General features: G+C 37.9%; 1 protein-coding gene across 1 annotated transcript; it reads left to right on the top strand.

The window, feature by feature from the left end:
- Window positions 1-469: 469 nt before the first annotated feature.
- Window positions 470-1,741, top strand: LOC129928767 (uncharacterized). Its single transcript, XM_056044570.1, has one exon. The coding sequence runs from the start codon at window positions 470-472 to the stop codon at window positions 1,739-1,741; it is 1,272 nt and encodes a 423-aa protein (XP_055900545.1).
- The last annotated feature ends 18,476 nt before the right edge of the window (window positions 1,742-20,217 follow it).

The following is a 20,217-nucleotide window of genomic DNA, read 5'->3' as shown; positions in this document are numbered from 1 at the left end:
TTAATATTTGATATGTAAGTTATAGCCCTTAGTCATTGTGAGTTATGAGTCTTTTGTTGTGAACATGTCCTTCCTGCCTAAGATGGCGTCCTATGTTGATGATTAAAAGTGTTCGGCCCAACTACGACAATTGTTGCCTCAATTCTTCAGGACATACTTAACATGGTGGCCAGGCCATACTTAACATGGTGGCAGCGGAAAGTGAACCACGTAAGTGCTTTCACTCTCGCTAGAAGTAGAAGACTAGACGTCAAGGGAGAGATGAATGATAAATTGAGAGCTATATCGGACAGTCTACCCACAAGGTCACGTACGCTTTGGCCTATCAAGGGAGGCAACCAAGAGATTTATAAATCAGACAGTAGAGACAGAGTTACTCAAGATATCGGAAAATCTACTGACGCCACCCCATTGCCTGGAGCTAACGGAAGGAAATGTTAGCGAAAATTTCAGACGGTGGAGGCGACAGATGGAAATATATCTGCAGGCGACGGGGGCCTACGGAAGGCCCAAAAGCCAACAGAAGGCCATCATACTACATTATGCCGGCCCACAGGACATCAAAGTCAGTGACCAATTCACATACCAGGAAGGGGAGGACGAGGGCGACCCGGAGACACTATTGAAAAAGCTACACGACTACTGCAACCCAAGAGACAACGAAGTGTTAGAGACGTTTCGCTTTTTGAAATTACCCATCTGCTCCCCATTTGAAACCTACCTAACGAAGCTAAAGTCCCAGGCAAACAAATGTAATTTTAAGGAGCCAGACAGGATGATCCGGGACAAAATAGTGTTCTCCTCAGACAGAAAAGTGCAGGACAAATTCCTGGCATGCCCAGAGCTGTCCCTGAAAAGAACAATTGAGATTTGCAGAGCCTTCGAACAGTCAACGACCAGTGTTGAGGAAATACGAGCTGAAACTCAGGCCCAAGTTGACAAAATGGAAAGAACAACACAAAAATCTACAGCTACACCCTTAGAGTGCCGATTCTGTGGACGACACCACGCGTTCAATAAAACAGCATGCCCGGCTTGGGGACAGACATGCAAGCGATGCGGGGAAAGATACCACTTCGCAAGAAAGTGCAACAGAGTAAAAGGAAGCACACTTGTACACAAGGCGTCAGGGTACGAGCCAGAGTGGCTAAATACAATAAACGCACTCAAGTCGACAAGAGACAGGCTCACGGCTGAATTCGTAGTGAATGGTCAAAGAGTGAAATTCCAGTTAGACACAGGAGCCGACGTCAACATCATTTGTAAAAGATTTGTCAAGAGATGTCAAGCAGTGGAGACCACACAAACTCTAAGAATGTGGAACATGACTGAACAGAAGCCAGAAGGAGTTGCTGATTTACCAATGACAAACCCAAAAACTGGGAAAACAACTGTAGTGAAGTTCGTCGTCGTTGGAAATAACTTCCAATGCCTCCTAGGCTTGATAACGTGTCAAGAACTGGACCTCATTACACTCAACGACAACAATTTTGTCTCTCAAGTTCAGTCAACCAACGATAACATAGGTGACCTAGGAGAAGCGAAACTAACCATCGATGCAAGCAAGTCTCCAGTGGTGTCTGCATGCCGCAATATTCCTTTCGCATACAGAGACAAAGTCAAGAAAGAGCTTGATGTACTCGTGAAGAGAAAAATACTGGTCCCGGTAGAGGAGCCAACGGATTGGGTCAGTCAAATGGCCATTGTTCAGAAAAAAACGGAGATTTGCGAATCTGTATAGATCCACAACACTTGAATAGAGTCTTGAAAAGGGAGCATTACAGACTCCCCACATTTGAAGATACTCTACCCCAGTTCGAGAACGCCAAAGTCTTCTCGAAACTTGACGTTAAAGAAGCCTATTGGCATGTTCGCCTTGACAAAGAATCAAGTATCCTGACAACAATGATAACATCTTACGGTCGCCTCACCGTGGAACATATCCTCGTTGATTGCCCCAGATACCAGGATGTCAGGGCGAAACATTTTAGAGCCACTAATCTAAAAACACTATTTAATAATGTCGACCCTGGGAAGGTACTGGGCTTTATTCAGGAAGTGGGGCTATCTACGAAGATCTGATTTCTGAATTTGTGAACATGCACTATTTACATTAGATTTTTACCAAATATTTAAATTTTTACTACCTTTACTATTTTAACTGTGAATAGACCTTAATTTTAATTATATGACTGTATAGAATCTGGCCCTTGTTGTTTAGAGAGAGAGTAGTCCTTAAGGGACTGCAGGCACGACATGGCCTAAATTGTGCCGATGTGCCTCAAATCAACAAATCAACAAATCAACATCTTACGGCCGTTATAGATGGACAAGGCTGCCCTTCGGACTATGTGTCAGTGGAGAAATCTTCCAAAGAAAATTGTCACAAGCACTGGAAGGCCTCAGCGGCTGCATCAATGTTGCCGACGACATCATTGTAGTCGGGTGTGACAGAAAAATGGAAGAGGCGTTGTGGGACCATAAGGCAAAACTGGAAAATCTGCGAGAAAGATGCAAAAGAAAATCCATAATACTGAACGAGAGCAAAACATTGGAACAAAAAGGGGCGGTCGAATTCATGGGGCACGTCATCAGCGCACAAGGCATTAAACCAGACCCCAAGAAGGTGCAGGCCATAGTAGACATGGATCGCCCTACAAACGCGCAGCAAGTCCGACGATTCTGTGGTATGGTGCAGTACCTATCAAAGTTCCTTAGCAACCTGTCAGCCATATCACACCCCCTGCGGGAACTCACCAAGAAAGAAACGGATTTTGATTGGAATGAGGAATGCGAAGTCGCCTTTAGGAAATTAAAAGAAATGATAACAACAACCCCGGTGCTGGGTTTCTATAACGCAGCCAAATCCCTTGAAATTCAGGTCGACAGCAGCCAAGATGGGCTTGGTGCCGTGTTGATGCAGGAAGGGAAACCATTGGAGTATGCCTCACGAGTCTTAACACCAACGGAAAAGAGATGGGCTCAAATAGAGAAAGAACTACTGGCAGTAGTTTTCGGACTTGAGAGGTTCAATCAATACACTTTTAGCAGACCCGTCACAATCTTAAATGACCACAAACCCCTTGCTACCATCCTACAAAAACTCCTAAACCAAGCCCCAAGACGGTTACAGAACCTCATCATGAGAAGCAATAGATATGATTTCACATTCAAGTGTGTTCGCGGAAACGAACTGTACATAGCCGACACGTTGTCCCGTGCATGCAACACTAAGCCATTTACAGAAGAAATATTGAACCTCAACACCCAACAAATCCTCGATATTCCCGATCCACTGCTAGACCGAATTAGAAGCGAAACAGATGCTGATGAAACTCTACAAGCTCTCCGAAAGACCATTGAAGACATTGAAGCCTGTCAAGAAAACTGCCGTTCCCGCAGCTCTGAGGCCCTATTATGACTTTGCCGAAACCCTGAGTATAAGTAATGGAATCATCGTCAAGGGGGAAAGAGTACTAATTCCCAAAAGCATGCGCTCAGAGATGAATGAGAAGTTACACGCCTCCCACCTAGCATACGACAGCATGATGAGGCGGGCGAGGGCTCTGATTTTCTGGCCAGGAATGGCTGCAGAAATCAAACAGATGTCCGACTCGTGCACTGCCTGCCAAGAGAATAAGCCAAGCAATCAAAGAGAAACGTTGTGGCCACATTTGAAGGAAAAGGACCTTGGGAAAAGGTTGGAACAGACTTAATGGAGATCCAAGGGAGAACATACTTGATTACAGTGGACTATTTCTCAAATTGGATCGAAGCTGACTTATTAACAACATCAACCTCAACCGAGGTGATTAGAAAACTTAAAGCTCACTTTGCCAGTCCCTAAAGTCCTAATCTCTGACTGCGGGCCTCAATACACGTCTCACGAATTCGCCGTATTCACTAACAGATGGAACATATCGCACATCAGGTCCGATCCCGGACACCCCAAAGCCAACGAAAAAGCAGAGGCCGCAGTAAAAACAATCAAAAACATGATGAGAAAGACCATCGGAACCGGAGATGATCAATACGAAGCCCTGCTGGAACTTCGCAACACTCCCAAACAGGACTGTGGCTATAGCCCAGCCCAGTTGTGTTTGAACAGAGTACCACGGTCACTACTACCCCTGACTAAAGCCCTTGAGCCCGAAAGCTACACAGAAGGCTTGCGGGCGAAAGCCCGTCACAGGTACACCATAAAAAAACACTATGATAAAAGAGCAAGAGACCTCCCCCGGCTGAATTTGGACCAAAACGTTTACTTCCAGAGTCCAGGAAACAATGATTGGCGGCCTGGCAAAATCATTATGAGAAACAGTGAGCGGTCCTACACCGTGAAGGGAACAACGGGCGGTACCTACGTTAGGAACAGAGTGCACATCCGGCCCAGGAATGTCCCTTACTCAGACATCTTTTCAGATGACGAAACGGCAACCTATGAGGCACCACTAGATGCCTCATCCACAGACTTAACACCACACCCTGCGCCGGCCCTGATGGGATCCCACCCTTGGCTCACGGAGCAGAGCCTAGCGTGAGAAGGAGTGGGCGAACGAGAGCCACACCTACGTGGCACAAGGACTATGACATGGGCAAGTGGTGACAACCGCTCAAGTTTTGTTTTTTTGTTGTTGTTTTTTTTTGCTCCATTTTTTGCTAGATCTGCATAGCCTTCAATATTGATGTATATTATGTTCTATGTATATTATATGTTATACTAATATTTATAATGTTGTGTACATACCAATGTTGTCTGTTGACAATGTTATCAGTGTATCGTAGTATCATCGTGTCACTGTATGTGAAAAGGTTATTGTCTACAATGTACCTCTGTTCGTGGTAAAAGAGGGATGTTTCTGCCATGTGCTCGTTTTGGAATGTTGTAGTGAATATGTTTTGTCTATAGAAAGGGAAGGATGTTAATATTTGATATGTAAGTTATAGCCCTTAGTCATTGTGAGTTATGCGTCTTTTGTTGTGAGCATGTCCTTCCTGCCTAAGATGGCGTCCTATGTTGATGATTAAAAGTGTTCGGCCCAACTACGACAATTGTTGCCTCAATTCTTCAGGACATACTTCACAAGACAGTGTTAATGTTGTTGCCAATTGCGATATATTTGAAATTAAACTAACTGATACTTTGGAGCCCTGAGTTGTGAGGTTCTTTAAGTTCGTTGTGTCGTGTGGTGCAGTTGGAAGAGAGCCTGGATAGTAGGAGAGGTCGTAACAATATAATTACTTTTTTTAAGAAAAAGGTACGATCTTTACATTGGAATGTCTTTGCATTTAGATTACTCATTTTTATCACACACTAAATTTGTCTTATTGGCTGTAGGGGGCCCACTAAGATGTTCTTGAACGCGGGCCCACGGGTACCTTGCTACGCCACTGGATCTATATATCTTTATATATTAATATATACTAGTCAACCGGCGGCGCAGAAAATGCTGCTATTTTGCAAGGCCGGCCTTAGGTGACCGCAGTGGGCTCCGCACTTATGCGACCGCAGTGGGCCCCGCACTTTCATAGGACCCGCGCTAATTCTAGGTGTTTAAATTATTGAAATAAACCATTGTATAATTCCTGAAATTGCAAAATATACGAAAAAGTCCTGGAATCTGGTGAAAGAAGCTTCTCGCGCGTCAAACTAATGAAGAATTACTTGACGTCAACAATTCTAGTAGTCGTAGATAGATTGAAACATTTGGTAATTCTTGCTATTAAGCATAATCTATGTAGGAAATATAATTTTTGTGATATACTGTATGACTTCGCTACACGTTAGGCTCGCAAAGTAATTCTGTACGTACTAAAGGATGAATAAAATGCAAAGACGAATGTATTTTCTAATATAAACTCTTTATTTTCACATATAATCCGTATCCCTACCCAAACATGGCCCCGCGAATTCCGTTTCGCATAGGGCCCCACAATGTTTAAATCCGGCCCTGCTATTTAGTGACGGGTTAATACAGAGTAGAGTACTTGTTATATATATATAGTCAACCCACGCGTAAGAGACGCCGCTATTTTGCAGGGCCGGCCATAGGCCACTGCAACCTGTCCCCACTCTGTCAAACGACCCGAGCTAATTCTAGGTATAAATTATTATTAAATTAAACTATTTTATAACTTATAACAGATTTCCCGCGGCCGCCTGATTTGCCAGGAGCTCCTGGAAATCTCCAGAAATTGTAAAATATATGAAAAAGTCATTTAAATCTCCGGAAATTATTAAACAAACTTTTGAAAACTCATACAAATCTCATGAAATATTTAGACAAAAATTGTCATTTTGGGGTGTCATTCAATATGGAATTTCAATATGTATTTTCTAATACAAACTCTTAAATTTCACTTATTATCCGCTTCCTTAACCAAACTTGGCCCCGCGAAATCCGTTACGCATAGGGCCCCACAATAGTTAAGTCCGGCCCTGCTATTTAGTGTTTGTAAAATGTTTGTTTGTAAAATGTTTTACGTTTCGGATGTTCCTTCAGAGTTGAAGGACGAAAAGGGATGGGAAAGGGCAGGGTTTGATAAATCCGTTTCGCATAGGGCCCCACAAGTCCGGCCCTGCTATTTAGTGACGGGTGAATATACATAGTAGATTACTTGTTCTCTTTCCATGAATTCTTGGTCACAATGGTTAAGTCCGGTGGTGCTATTTAGTGTTTTTAAAATTTTTGTTTATAAAATGTTTTACATGTTTCGGATGTTCCTTCAGAGTTGAAGGACGAAGGGGGGTGGGAGCGGGCAGGGTTTGATAAATCCAAACGACAGTCCAGCGCGCAAACCGCACGACCAGTCAGCCATCCGTAGTGACCGGTGAATACTTGTTCTCCCTCCCCCTCTTGTTTTTTTCTTGTGGGGTGACTATCCGCAGAAATAAGAGAGTGATCTTTTCTTTACTTCTTCTTCTCATCCAAACTCTTGAGCGACGAAGAGAATTATATATATATATATATATATATATATATATATATATATATATATATATATATATATATATATATATATATATATATATATATATATATATTAATAGATCTAGATTAGAGTTTCCAGACATCTCGCAAAAGGAGGATATGCGATTCTTGTCCGCCGTCTGGTAAGCATTGACCTTAATTGATTAAATGTCTGGCTTTTGCACCTTTGTTTTCTGCAATGGCATAATATTCAACAATCTTTCATAATAATGATAAATAATGGCAATTATTGAAAATTAAGAAGGAATGCAGTGTTTCAAATGACTACGCAAAGCTAGTTGCGACCTGCATATTTTTCCACTTCTCGTGCAGACAGAGCCGTTGTCCGCCGGCGGTCTATTTAAGTTTTCTTTCCATCTTCTGCGCCTGTCTTCTTTCTATTGGGTCTCAAATGTGTGTCCAACAGCATTTGTGAGAGCTCTCCAACGGTCTCTTTCAGAGGTCATCTACTGCCAGCTACTTTCCTTTATAACCTTTATAATGCTTAGGGGGGAACTTTAGCTGCCAAAGAAATTCGCCTATGGCATGCGGTCGTCTCCCATCATTTCCAAGCGGGATAAGTGTCCGACCTAGCCTAGCTGTCGAATGGTATTTAGTGCTTCTATACTGTCCACGCCGGCCTCCAGCAGAACACATTTATTTGTAATTTAGTTTTAACAGCGTTGGACCATTATGGAGCGAAGGCATCTTTCTGCTGGTTTAAACACACAAACGCACCCTACATTGAAGAAAAAAAAATTTAATCGCCTTCTTTAACTGGTGTTAATATATTCTAGACTATGTTTTACTAAAGAAACTTTAAAACTCAGAGCTCCTAAAGTTCTGTGAAGTATTTCTTTGCATTCCCAGGTTTAATGCTAAAATGCACAGTGGGACAAAAGGGAATTTTTATCTCCATAAATTCATTGAAAGCTGTTTTTTTCCCCCCACGAAATACCGAAGAAAATGTCATGCATGGAGCTCGACATGTAATCTTTGGCCGAGCAAATGATGAACTAATCTGTACAGTAGCTTTGTATGTGTAATATTAGAATTAATATTGTAGTTGTAAGGACTTTGATTTACTAGCATGTTTTATAAAATGTAATGTAATTCTATTTTTTAAAGATGTCCTCCTTTGTAAGACTTTGTCTTCTTTTTTTCACCTTCTGGTCGTGTGTTTGGTAACCCGAATCTAGATTGTATATATATATATATATAAACATTTTTCATACTATATATACTAGACATATATTACCCGCGGCCCTTAATTTGCGTATCCCTGTCGATATAGTCACTGATAGTGTTTTGGAAACAATTAAACGAAATAATAATGCTATAAGAAAGCGAATGCGTGTATTTTGGAAATAGCTGATCGACCTAAATCCATTTTTTTTTATATAAAACATTTCCTTATAGCCACTTGTAGGTCTACATAGATCTATATTTAGATCTAGAGTTTATTATACTAGATCTTCTATTATAATAGATGTAGACCTACTATCATAAGAGTGAATTCAATGGCTCAAGAAGCTTATTTTTTTATTGTATGTTAGTATATGTGATATACCCCAAATAGAGCCTCATGTAGCCTGTCCAATCATATTATGTTTACATAGTGGTGTGCACGACACATGAATGGGAAAATTAAAATGCATGTCAACATGGAAGCTATAGCGAACGAATGTGTGCTTTAGAAACACACAAAAATTGAAGGTTAATTTGATTAAAATATGAAATGAATGGACTTTATTTTGTATGTTAATGTGTTAAAGTATAAAGTAGATCTTTCCTCTTTGAATTAGATCTAGAATTAGAGTTAGATCTAGACTGTCAAGCGTCTAGACATGGGCGGACTGGCTATATGGGCAAACGGGCAAATGCCCGGTGGGCCGGTACCAATGGACCGGTCTGATCGCGACCAAAGAAAAAAAAAATGTCAATGCAGACAACTTTTTAAAAAAAGTGACTGCAGCAAGACACAAAGGCCTTAACACATTTTTTTTTAAAATTATTATCATTACAATTTATTTTGTTTGAAATTCAACAAGAATAAAAAAAATACACTATACACTGTAAGGCTACGTATTATCATTTGCAAAACGTTAGACCGTACTTTCTGCTATGCACGAGCGGCTTAGACTTCAACACTGCTTTGATGTCTTCGAGGCTAGGTTTGCTGGTCGGCATGGACGTTTGATGGCATTCCCCTTTGTTTTTGCTCCTTTCCTCCCCCGTCTTTTGATGGTTCCGTTGAAAGTTAACGAAAAAGAGGGATGAGAGAGGTTAAGTTAGAAAACATTGATAGAACGCAGCAAAAGAAAATAGGGGCGACAATTAGCTCTTTAACAATACTTAATAGAAATTAACCTTAACACATACACACAGCCGCGAAATTGCAACCCCCCCCCCCCCCCCCAACTTTATCACAGCTCAATATGGGTATAAAGTTATACTTTCTGCGATTTGAAAAGAAAAAGTAAGTTTCTTTTTGTTTATTTTAATAACAAAGATAAATACATATTATAAATATTATTTAATTTTAAAAAATTTCTTGATCTAAATCAATTTTTATACCATTATAATTGATGGCAAACTTATGCTTAGTATGAAGGCATCGGTGATGAAAATTGTTGTAATGATTACAATAATTTATGCAGCGCTGTCACATCCGATATTTAATGAAAGGAGATTTAGAATAATTTATATTTAAAATAATATATTCTATACCAATTGCGTTTTTGAGAATGTACTAGGACGAAGCAAGAGCTTTTCACATTAAGTAAGTGCCTCTCTAACCGTTCTGCTTTCTCTTTATCTTTTAATGGAATGGGTTGCCTAAGTCAGCCAGGAAAACCAATGATTTAGAATATTCAGGTCACGTATCAACATGCATGACTGACACATGAAATGCATAGAACGTAGTATCTTATTTTTTGAAGAAACGTCTGTAATCTATAAGTAATACCAAAAAGCTTCTAACTCATTAGGCTGCTATTGTATTGTTTATAGTTTTTAGAATACATATATGTATAAATAGAATACACTATGTAATCATACGCAAGCATACATCCAGTTTTCGATGCGTTATCAAGCTTTATATATTTTGTAGAAAATTAGGCTTACACCTATAATATGAGGGGAATGGTTCAAAACATCACTTGTCTTAGACTTCATTGCTGAAAGGGAAACTTTAACTAACTTAAGCAAACTACAGTCACCAAATTTCATGAGCGTAGCAAAAGGGGTTTTGTGGTTACCCTCCCCCCCTCCAATAAAATACTAAAGCATTTTACCATTTTCTACCAGTCGATGGACTCCAGTGAATAGCAGCTTTGTTTTTTGTTTTAATTTTTTGTTTAGCGGAAGAGTAGCAGGCTAATTGCACTGTAGATACCTCAGAATATGCATTTTTTAAAGCTTAAAATAACGGAAACAATGCTTGGATCCGGAGCGAACCACTGGGGGAGCTCACAGCGCTCCCCCTACTCCCAAACGTTTCCCTTGGCGGTGTGTACTGTCTTTCCACTAATTATAGGAAGAGAGTATTCTAGGCTAGAAAAATTTTTTTGAAAGAATGAAAGGAAATGAATGTAATGAAGATATATATATTGCGGAGGGGTAACAATCCCCCCCCCCCACACCGAAAATATATGACATGCCATTTGTGGGCCGGTTTATATAGTAATGCCCGGGCCGGTTTTGATACCCAGTCCGCCCCTGTGTGTAGATTTAGAGATGTCGGCTTCGATAGATGAATGGGATTATAAAGTACGTCAGTAATTCTAAATTCGCAGAGATAAGGAACGAATGAAGCTTAATTTCATGAAATAATGAAATCAAAAGACTATATTTAGTAATTTTCATGTGTCACAGTAAAAGTGTAGTTTTAAAAATTAGATCTAGATTCAATCTAGATCATTTCAATCTTCTCTCATGTCCATGTAAACATGATAAACATGGCCTAGATAGATGTAGATCTAGTTATAATGCTTTCATAGAGTTAGTCAACCTTTTTTTTTTTTTTGAGGGTCTTAGGGCTACAATACATACGGTCCTGAAGAACATTCGCCGAACATTCTTTCATTAGACATTATGCGAAATGTTACACATCTCTCCTAGGTCTAACACTCTAATTCAATTTTAAGATGATAAGAACTTCTCTTCTCAAAGATAGTTTTATACTTAAATACATGAACATACTAATTATAGTTCATTCATTTCAATCAAATTAACATTCAAATTTGTTTTTCTAAAGCATTTTTCATACATTCGTTCGCTAGAGCTGCGAAGCCGTGTTGAGATATATTCGAGAGGCTATTTTTACATTCACGCATTCCCTTTACTTATAAAATTATTATTTCGTTTAATTGTTTACAAAGCATATTCAGTGACTATATCGAAAGTGATACGCAAATTAAGACCCGCGGGCTGCGGGTAAATTATGTCTAGTATAGATACAATACACAAAGAGAGACAGAAAGATTATTGATAATGATATAATCTAGATACCGATAGCTAGGTATATTTGTTTATTAGATCTAGTTCTATAGGGATCATATTTTTATAACATCAGCACTTAGTGGATCGGTTGTTATCCTATCATTAGATTTAGACATTTTGTGGAGTCTCAGTTCATTTCCAGCAGTCCCGCCCCTCCAATTTTCGTCAGCTTGACTAATGTTATTATTCGACCGTTGTAGATCATGATCCACGTGTCCTCTCATAAATCGACCTCAGTACCCTGATTTCCACACATAAAAATACATTATTTATGCAGCAGTATTTAATCTATTCCAACATCTGTTAAATACATTAATTTACAAGAAACACAAGTATACATTACCTATGCAGATCTAATCATTTTTATGTCAGGGTCGGCAGCTTTTTAGGCTTTAATGGGCCACAAAACCAAAACCTCTTGTCGGGCTGTACACAAATTTCGGACAAAATTTGAATTAATGATACACGTGATTCTCGATATTCATTTTATAGTATGACTAAAGATTTATAGTCTGTCTAAATGTTTATCCATAATAAAGACAATGTATGTCTTTGACCTATTTAAATATTTAGTGATGGTACATACAACAAAAATTTCTTCACAGTTAAATCATGGTTAAATATAAAAAATATATAAAGTCTGCACAAAGTAATAAGAGAGTTTTTGTCATCTTCTTATCTTATAAATTAGAGACGTTCCTTCAAAAAGAAAATAGACTATAATGTTTAATGATGATGAGATTTCTGCGAGTTTATTTTTTTTTTACAAAGGTTATATCAACTCACTCTGTCTCTGATAAAAGATACAAGTTATTTCTCCAACACGCGCAACACCCAATATCAGATCAAGCTGAAATTTTGCACAATTTTTTTTTACCTGACAGAACAAGAATCAATAAATTTAAATCAATTAAAACAAATAATTAGTAAATTAACTATTGTTAATTTTTTTTTTGGGGGGGGGGGGAGGCATCTCGAACAAGGTAAAGAAATCATACTTGACTGAGGTTGTGGTATAAGCTGAATTAGTCCTCTTTATAGGTCGCCGCTTCAAAATAAGGTTGAAACAAACAATAGATAACTATATGTACAATCTTCTATTTTCATACGCACCTATCTAGCAAAGTGGTTAGAATGTCAGCTTGAGTCATGAGTTTGAATTCAGGTTGTTTCCCCCCCCCCTTTTTTTTTATGCTTTAAAAAAAGGATTACGGTAAAATTCACCCAGATATCCCTTTCTTTCTCTCCCCTCCCCCTATTTTCTCAACTGTTCCAGAGAAGTGGTAGGATCATGGCGTAGTGAGAAAGCTAAAAGCACGAAATAGCGCTAAACAAAAACTTACTTAGACTTACTTAGGTCCTCCCTAAAGATCTGTCATTGGTAATGTCTGAAGCTTCCTCCCAACTGGTGACTACTGTTCTGAGGTCCTCCATGAAGGTGTGGCGCCAAGTTATACGAGGACGTCCCTGTTTGCACTTTCCTCGTATTGGCCTCCATGTCATCGCAACTCTTTGTATGCGTAGTTCATCAAACATCATGCGACGCTCTGTCACAACCTAAGTGTTCGACATAGGATTTCCAAGTTTGACACCCGATCTGTGTAACTAACTCCCAGAATCGTCTCAGCCATTTTTGTTGAGCCACATTTAGTCTTTTCTCAATTTTGACAGATGACTTCCATGTCTCACATGCATATGTTGCAGTTGGAATGACGATTGTGTTGAGAAGGTGTATTTTTGTCTCGAGCCCAAAGGCTTGGCTTGTCCAAATAGGCTGCAGCCTTTGGAAAATGCTCCCTGCCTTTCCTATTCGGCACGCTACATCATGGTAGGCATCCCCAACATTTGTTATGATGCTGCCAAGGTAAGTGAACTTGTCCAACTCTTCAAGCTTTGATTTGCCAAGTCAGACGGGGACACCCTTTGCCATGTATCCCACTCGAAAAATTTTAGTCTTGTCCAAGTTTACGCGGAGGCCAATTCTGGGTGCCTCTCTATCTAGGCTCTCCGTCATTTCTTGTATGCATTTATTTGTGGCCCCGAGTAGTGCAACGCCATCGGCAAAGTCCAAGTCCGTCATTCGGTTTTGTTCCCGCCATGGAATACCAAAGGCAGCCTGGTTCATTGCTCTCCTCATTATGTAGTCGATGGCTAGGAGGAAAAGGAAGGGAGATAAGATGCATCCCTGTCTCACACAATTGTTACTAATATTTCTAATCGCACAGATTTATTGTTGTTGGTCTGGATCTATTATAAACTTAATTACACGACTGAACCAAGCTAATTGATACAACTACACTTCGTAAGCTTTTAGCGGCCCCCGAAAGGGGAAAAGACGCTATTAGTTTTGTGTGGAATGTCTATCCGTCCGTCCCGTTTAGATCTCGTAAACTAGAAAAGATAATGAAAGTCCGACATGATAATATTTTAGACCATTCAAAGTTCTGATGCAACGGCTACTTTTTTTCTTTTCTAAAAGCGAAAAATCTAAATTTTAAAATCACTTATGCAAGCAGTTGTTTTTTTCATAAAATACACTAATAGTAACAAACACAGGAGGCTCCTTAGTAGAGGAGATAACTATTTACCATATTTTTTACACATTTATGCAAACGGTTTTTAGATTTTTTGTCAAAAAGTAAGTAAGTTCTGTTATACTAACTACTACACTAATGTTTACTTTTTTTTTTTTAAGAGAAAAATCTATTTAGTATGTATATAAGTTGGACCAGAAATAATAAGTAGTTTTTCATATTATCGCGTGAACTGCAGTGCGTATTTGCTACGATAAAACACTGAACCATGACTGAACTAAAGGAAATTTCCTTTTTTTTTTATGGAAATGTTTTTTTTTCTTGAGGAATAAGAGATTGTCCCTTTATAAAACAGAGCAATTATAGATTCATTATAAGACATTAGTTAGGTCAGGTTCACATCTAACTTCACATTCACTCTCACCTATCCTTTGGTCTGTGGACCGCTGGGGCACCACACAAGATCCGCCAACCTTCTTTCTCCATTCTTCTCTGTCATTTGTCTTTGATAGAATTTCATTCTGATGTTCATTCTGAAAATATTGAAACCTCCCTTTTTACCTGCCCAAGTGGACCACTTCTGAGGCCAATTTTGAGTTTGTGTCTCCACACAAACTGTCTTTGTAATTTTTTTTTACGGAAATGTTTGTTTTTTTCTTGAGGAATAAGAGATTGACCCTTTACAAAACAATTACATCAATTATATATTCATTATAAGACATAAGTTAGGTCAGGTTCAAATCTAACTTCCAATTCACATATCCTTTGGTCTGCTGTACCGTTGGTGCACCACAAAATATCTGTCAACCTTTTTTCTCCATTTTCTTTGTCATTTGTCTTTGATAGAATTTCTGAAAATATTGAAACCTGCCTTTTAACGTGCCTGGGTGGACCACTTCGGGAGCCGATTTTGAGTTTGTGTTTCCACACAAACTGTCTTTGTAACCTTGTTTTTGTTTTCAAAGTATTTCTTTTTTATTATTATTATATTTGATAATGTCAGCTGGAGAATCAGATGAATCGAGTTAAAATTGTTGATGCTCCTCGGTGAGCAAAGAACAGAGCTTATTCTTGCGCAAATAGGGAAAATGTGTGCACTTATATTTGTGCTGATAATGAATGAATCATTCGCGCTGCAAACGTCTCCAACAATGGAAATGTATCGCTCTGCGGTCCTCCATAAACTGTCTGCTGCTTTGATCATTAGCTGCTCAGTAATTTCATTAATATCCTAGATATCGACTAAAAACAAAAGTATATCCTCTTCACACGTATGAAAGTCAACTATATGAGAATCCGTACTGCAGTACTTGTACTGGCTAACATAATGTTTTGTTGGTCACTTGACTTTAGGAGACTCCCTGGTTACACTTCACAAATAAGTAAATATCTTAGGAACATGACGGTTTAGTAGCTCAAGAACAAACGTTATCATTTATCAGATTTATCATTAGATATTGTCACGATTTGTTTTGGAGAGTATGTTTTGTCTGGCGTGTGCGTGTCCCGGGCATGCTACCCTGCCTCATAGTGACGCCCGGGTGGAAACGATCGTAAGAGGAAACGATTAGGCTAAAGGGTAGCAAAACAAGACTCCCGTGGGGGTGCCTAAAGGGGTGCGAGAGCATCCTCATAGCACTGTGTGGAGTTGTAAAAAAGCTCCCACAACCTTGTCAAACCCAGGCGCTGTTCCTCAAGGGGCCGTTACATAAATGGCGTGTCCTGCACGGTTTAGCCTGGTATAGAAAAGGAAAATGGCGGCCTCTTGCCGCGAGTCTGACCCACCCGTCAGACAGAACAGTGTACACTGTTCATTTTCAGACCAGTGAGAGGGAGCTCTTGTTCACTTTTGCTGGCTTAGAGTTTCAAGAGCTGAAGGCTCAACTCTATCTGGCAGTTTCAAGAAGAAGTCTGGCGTGTGCGAGGTATAATAAAACACATCAAATATAAATCTCTTGTAGGCCTACAAATAGAATAGTAACTTAACTGACATATAATATAATTACTAGCAATACACACCAGAGGCGGCGTTAGCAGAGCGCGGGGCCCTGGGCGAGTGTCATATGCGGAGACCTGATCCTATATATACCGTACCACATCACGCAAAGGGGCTCATCCGCCTCTAACGCTGTAGGCCTTATTTTCGCTCCTAAACATAGAACCTTACGTAGGTACTGTACTATTGGCCTTTCACTAATTACATCCTGTATTGTAATTGTTCTGCATGAAAGATTTCGCCGTGGTTCAAACTTGATCACTATGGTACGCGTTAAATTAAATTTTGTTTATTTACGAAATAAACGATGTTAATTAGTCGCTTCCGGCTACTAGTTTTTACTTATTCCAAGATTAACAATGAATCGACCGAGACTAAACAGTATTTGAAACCAACAATGTCATTTTAAGAGCTTGCGTGGTAATTGGTATCATATAAATGCCTGGAGGCGTCTAAAATATTGAATGACAATAGTTAATGAGAACTGATCTGAATGGCGAAGTTGAAGGTGACATCTACGATCGCGGGGCTCCCATCAGGCGCGGGGCCTTGGGCGGTTGCCCACTTGCCACCCACCTAGGGCCGCTACTGATACACACTGGCCACGCCCGTTGATTTGTTCCCAGGCTTTATATGATTAATTATGGCCGGGAACTTTTTTTTTTTTGAAACTTCAATAAACGTGTCACATTTTAACGATCCCCCAAACATAATTTTTTTTTCATTCCTTAAAGAAATATTCTTCAAACCTTTCTTTTTTTTTTTTTTTTTTAAAGAAAAAAGTATTTCCTCTTCTTTCTTTCAATTTAGATCTTTTGTTTTATTTTAAATGTACAAATTTGTTGTTTTTAGCGGCCCCCGTAAGGGGAAAAAGCCGCTATTAGGTTTGTGCAAAATGTCCGTCTGTCCGTCATTAAATGCGGCTTCAAAAGTTTAGGTGCAACGGCTACTTTTGGTTTTCTAAAAGCAAACCGTTTAATTTATAAAATTAATTATGCAAGCGATTTTTTCATAAAAATACACCAATTCTAAAACAATTACGTAAATGTAAGGGAGGCAATGTTACAATATGCTAACAAGGATGGACAATTTTTGTGTATTTTCAGTAGGCCTATCACTAAGTCAAATATATTTTAAAAAATGTACAGGAAATGTTTACAACACATATAAATAATAGTTAAAGATGTTTTTTCTGGTCAACTAGCTGCTAAAATTAAAAGAAAACATTTCTGTTTGTTTATAAAGGCTAATAATGCATTTTGTATGTAAATATCACACACATTTTTTTTAAATGGACTTTTTATGCAGCGATTTTCGTGCAGTAGCGTAACGTCGCTACATGATCAGGTACTAAACCAATTCCTTAAACTTTTTAAAAAAATCAGATTTTATTTATTTTTTGTTTAGTGCCCAATCCGAATGAAAGAAGATTATTTTTGTGCGTTTTGTCTGTTGGTCGGTCTGTCCGTCACGATTAGATTAAAAAAACGAGAACTCTAAAAGCTATTGAAAATCTGATTTACACTTTAATGTTCCTCCCGTAACATCTCAATAGTTTTAAGTATCTAAAAATTGATTGTTCCGGATTTTTTTGTGCAAAACTAATCAACCCCAACAAATGTTTGTTTGCTCTTCTAATTTATATTACATTCAATTTCCATGCTTAAACGTTGCAAAAACACATTATCAATAATATGTTGTTTCGTTTTTTATGTAAATAGCATATTAATGCTAAATCAAAATCTCTATACGGACTTATATTTCATTAAGTGTAAAAATGTTCCGGATATTGTTTTATAAAACATGAATTATGCCTAATGATTGTTTGAAATCGCATAATTTACTAATATTACACTCATATTATTTGACAATGCGTCACTATAATTTGGTTATCAATATCAAATTGTTCCGTATTTTCATCTTTAAACAAATTTTAAAAATATCGACAATAGGTTGTTCAGTGCTTTAAAAAAAAGTAATTTACTAGAATTGATTACTGAAAATTACTTTTTAGACATTTAATTTTCTTGCTAAAACATAACATACAAGTTTTGTAATCGATAAAGAAAGTTCCGGATTTTGTTTCTTACAAATCGTCGCCAGAAATTTCCGAATTTATTTAAAAATCTACTAACGCCAAATAATTGATTGAACTCCCTCTTCTAATAAACAAATAATCTTCTCATTTACGAAATAATGTTTTTACGGATTTTTATGAAAAATATTTTAACTCACTACTCTCTTACAGTACATTTAACTTTCTACCTAAAACATGTAAAAACATGTAAAAACATGTAAAAATCTAATTATCATTAATATTATGTTCCGATTTTTAAGGAAAACAGAATCCAAACATCAAAGTAAGGTATGAAAATCTCTCCACATGGCTGTAGTACATCTAATTTTTATACGAGACCATCCAAAAAATTTAATTAACGGTATTACATTTATCTGAAATTCTCTTTTTCTTTTACTATTTATACAAACATCCGGAACAATCTATTATATAAACTTTTCAATTGTGTTCATACCTAAAAATTATTGCGATGTTTTGAAACGTAAAATAAAGGTTAATCAATTTTTAATAACTTTTAGTTGTTGTTTTTTTATATCAAGATGACGGACAGACCGACTGACAGACAAAACGCAAATACAATGCGGCTTTGATCCTTTTTAAATAAATTCTATTAGAACTCAGTGCACCAATGTCTATGAACCCTTGTTAAATATCTCGTGTAAATAAAGACATTTTTTTTATGGTACCGGTACTAGCCTATTGTGAGGTGATGGAATTTTTTTTCTTTGACGTCATATGAATGGACTCTTTAAATGTAGGCTAATGTTAAAAGAACGCACTCGGTGCACCAATGTCTATTAACCCTCGAAAAAATGTATTATTGAAAACATATTTTAGTCTAGCTAGGCCGTGTGACGTAGTGTTTTTTTTTCCTTTGACGTCATATGGCATGAATTCTTTAAATGAAATGCTTAAAGAACGCACTCGGTGCACCAAAGTCTATGAACACTCGATAAATGGCTCGTAATGATGTAGGCGATTTTTATTCTAGCTAGGCTGTGTGACGTAGTGTTTTTTTTTTCCTTAGACGTCATATGGAATGAATTCTTCAAATAAAATGCTTAAAGAACGCACTCGGCGCACTAAAGTCTATGAACACTCGATAAGAGGCTCTTATTGATGAAGGCGATTTTTAGTCTAGCTAGGCCGTATGACGTAGTGTTTTTTTTTCCCTCTGACGTTATATGGAATTAATTCTTCAAATGAAATGAAAAAAGAACTCGGTATAGTAATGTTTATTAAGCCTCGTTATGTGACTCGCGTTTAAAAAAGGAATGATATCTTGATTTAGATCTAATCTAGATTTTTAAAAACTAGATCTAGATTTTTATTACAGTATATCTAGATCTGGATTTATATTCTAATTAAAATTATTTTAGAGTCTAGATCTAGAATTTCTAGATCTAGTTTAGACTAAAATAGACTAGATTAAGATGTAGAATTTCAATTTCTAAACTTAAAGTGTAAAAAAAAAAGTGTAGATTTTCATTTCCAAACGTTTTGATCAATATTGTAGGCCTAATGTTTTAATATACTAAATCTAATCTACTATTTTTTATTTAATTTAAATTTACGGCAAATGAATCTTTGAAACATTATTAGCCTACTTTTGACCATCAAAATTAAATCACCTCTTGAATATTATTTGCGAATATGCAGATCCGACAGGGATCCGACTTCGACGGGGGCCGCCTCTGAGTTTGTGTAACACAAACTCTCTTTGTAATCTTGTTTTGTATTAAGAACATTAAGACATTAATCAGCAGTGCGTTTGTTTTCATTAAAGAACAAAAGAAGTATATAATTATTTTGTTTCTGATATTGCGATCGGACTGTCGGATTAGCAATTATTATAATAATTAAACAAGTTAGTGTCACGTACACTGTATCTATATAGTCTATATTTAGCTTGTCGGCAGAATTTTAGCTACCTCGGGGAATTTTTCTATCACGCAACAGGATCATGTTCAGAATAAATGTGATTGGTTTTGAAATATTAATTATTGTACATTGAGCTGCATTTATTGGTTGGCATTGCAACGAGGGGACGTTAGACACGTGACAACGCAAACCCGAGGAAAAGTTCTAGATTTTTAGTCAGTCTTGTATGGAACGTGTTAGAGAGAACATGTACTA

Source organism: Biomphalaria glabrata, chromosome 10, assembly GCF_947242115.1.
Source record: "Biomphalaria glabrata chromosome 10, xgBioGlab47.1, whole genome shotgun sequence".
NCBI lineage: Eukaryota > Metazoa > Mollusca > Gastropoda > Planorbidae > Biomphalaria > Biomphalaria glabrata.
Note: the sequence above shows the minus strand (reverse complement) of the source record. Positions and strands in the feature narration are given on the sequence as shown.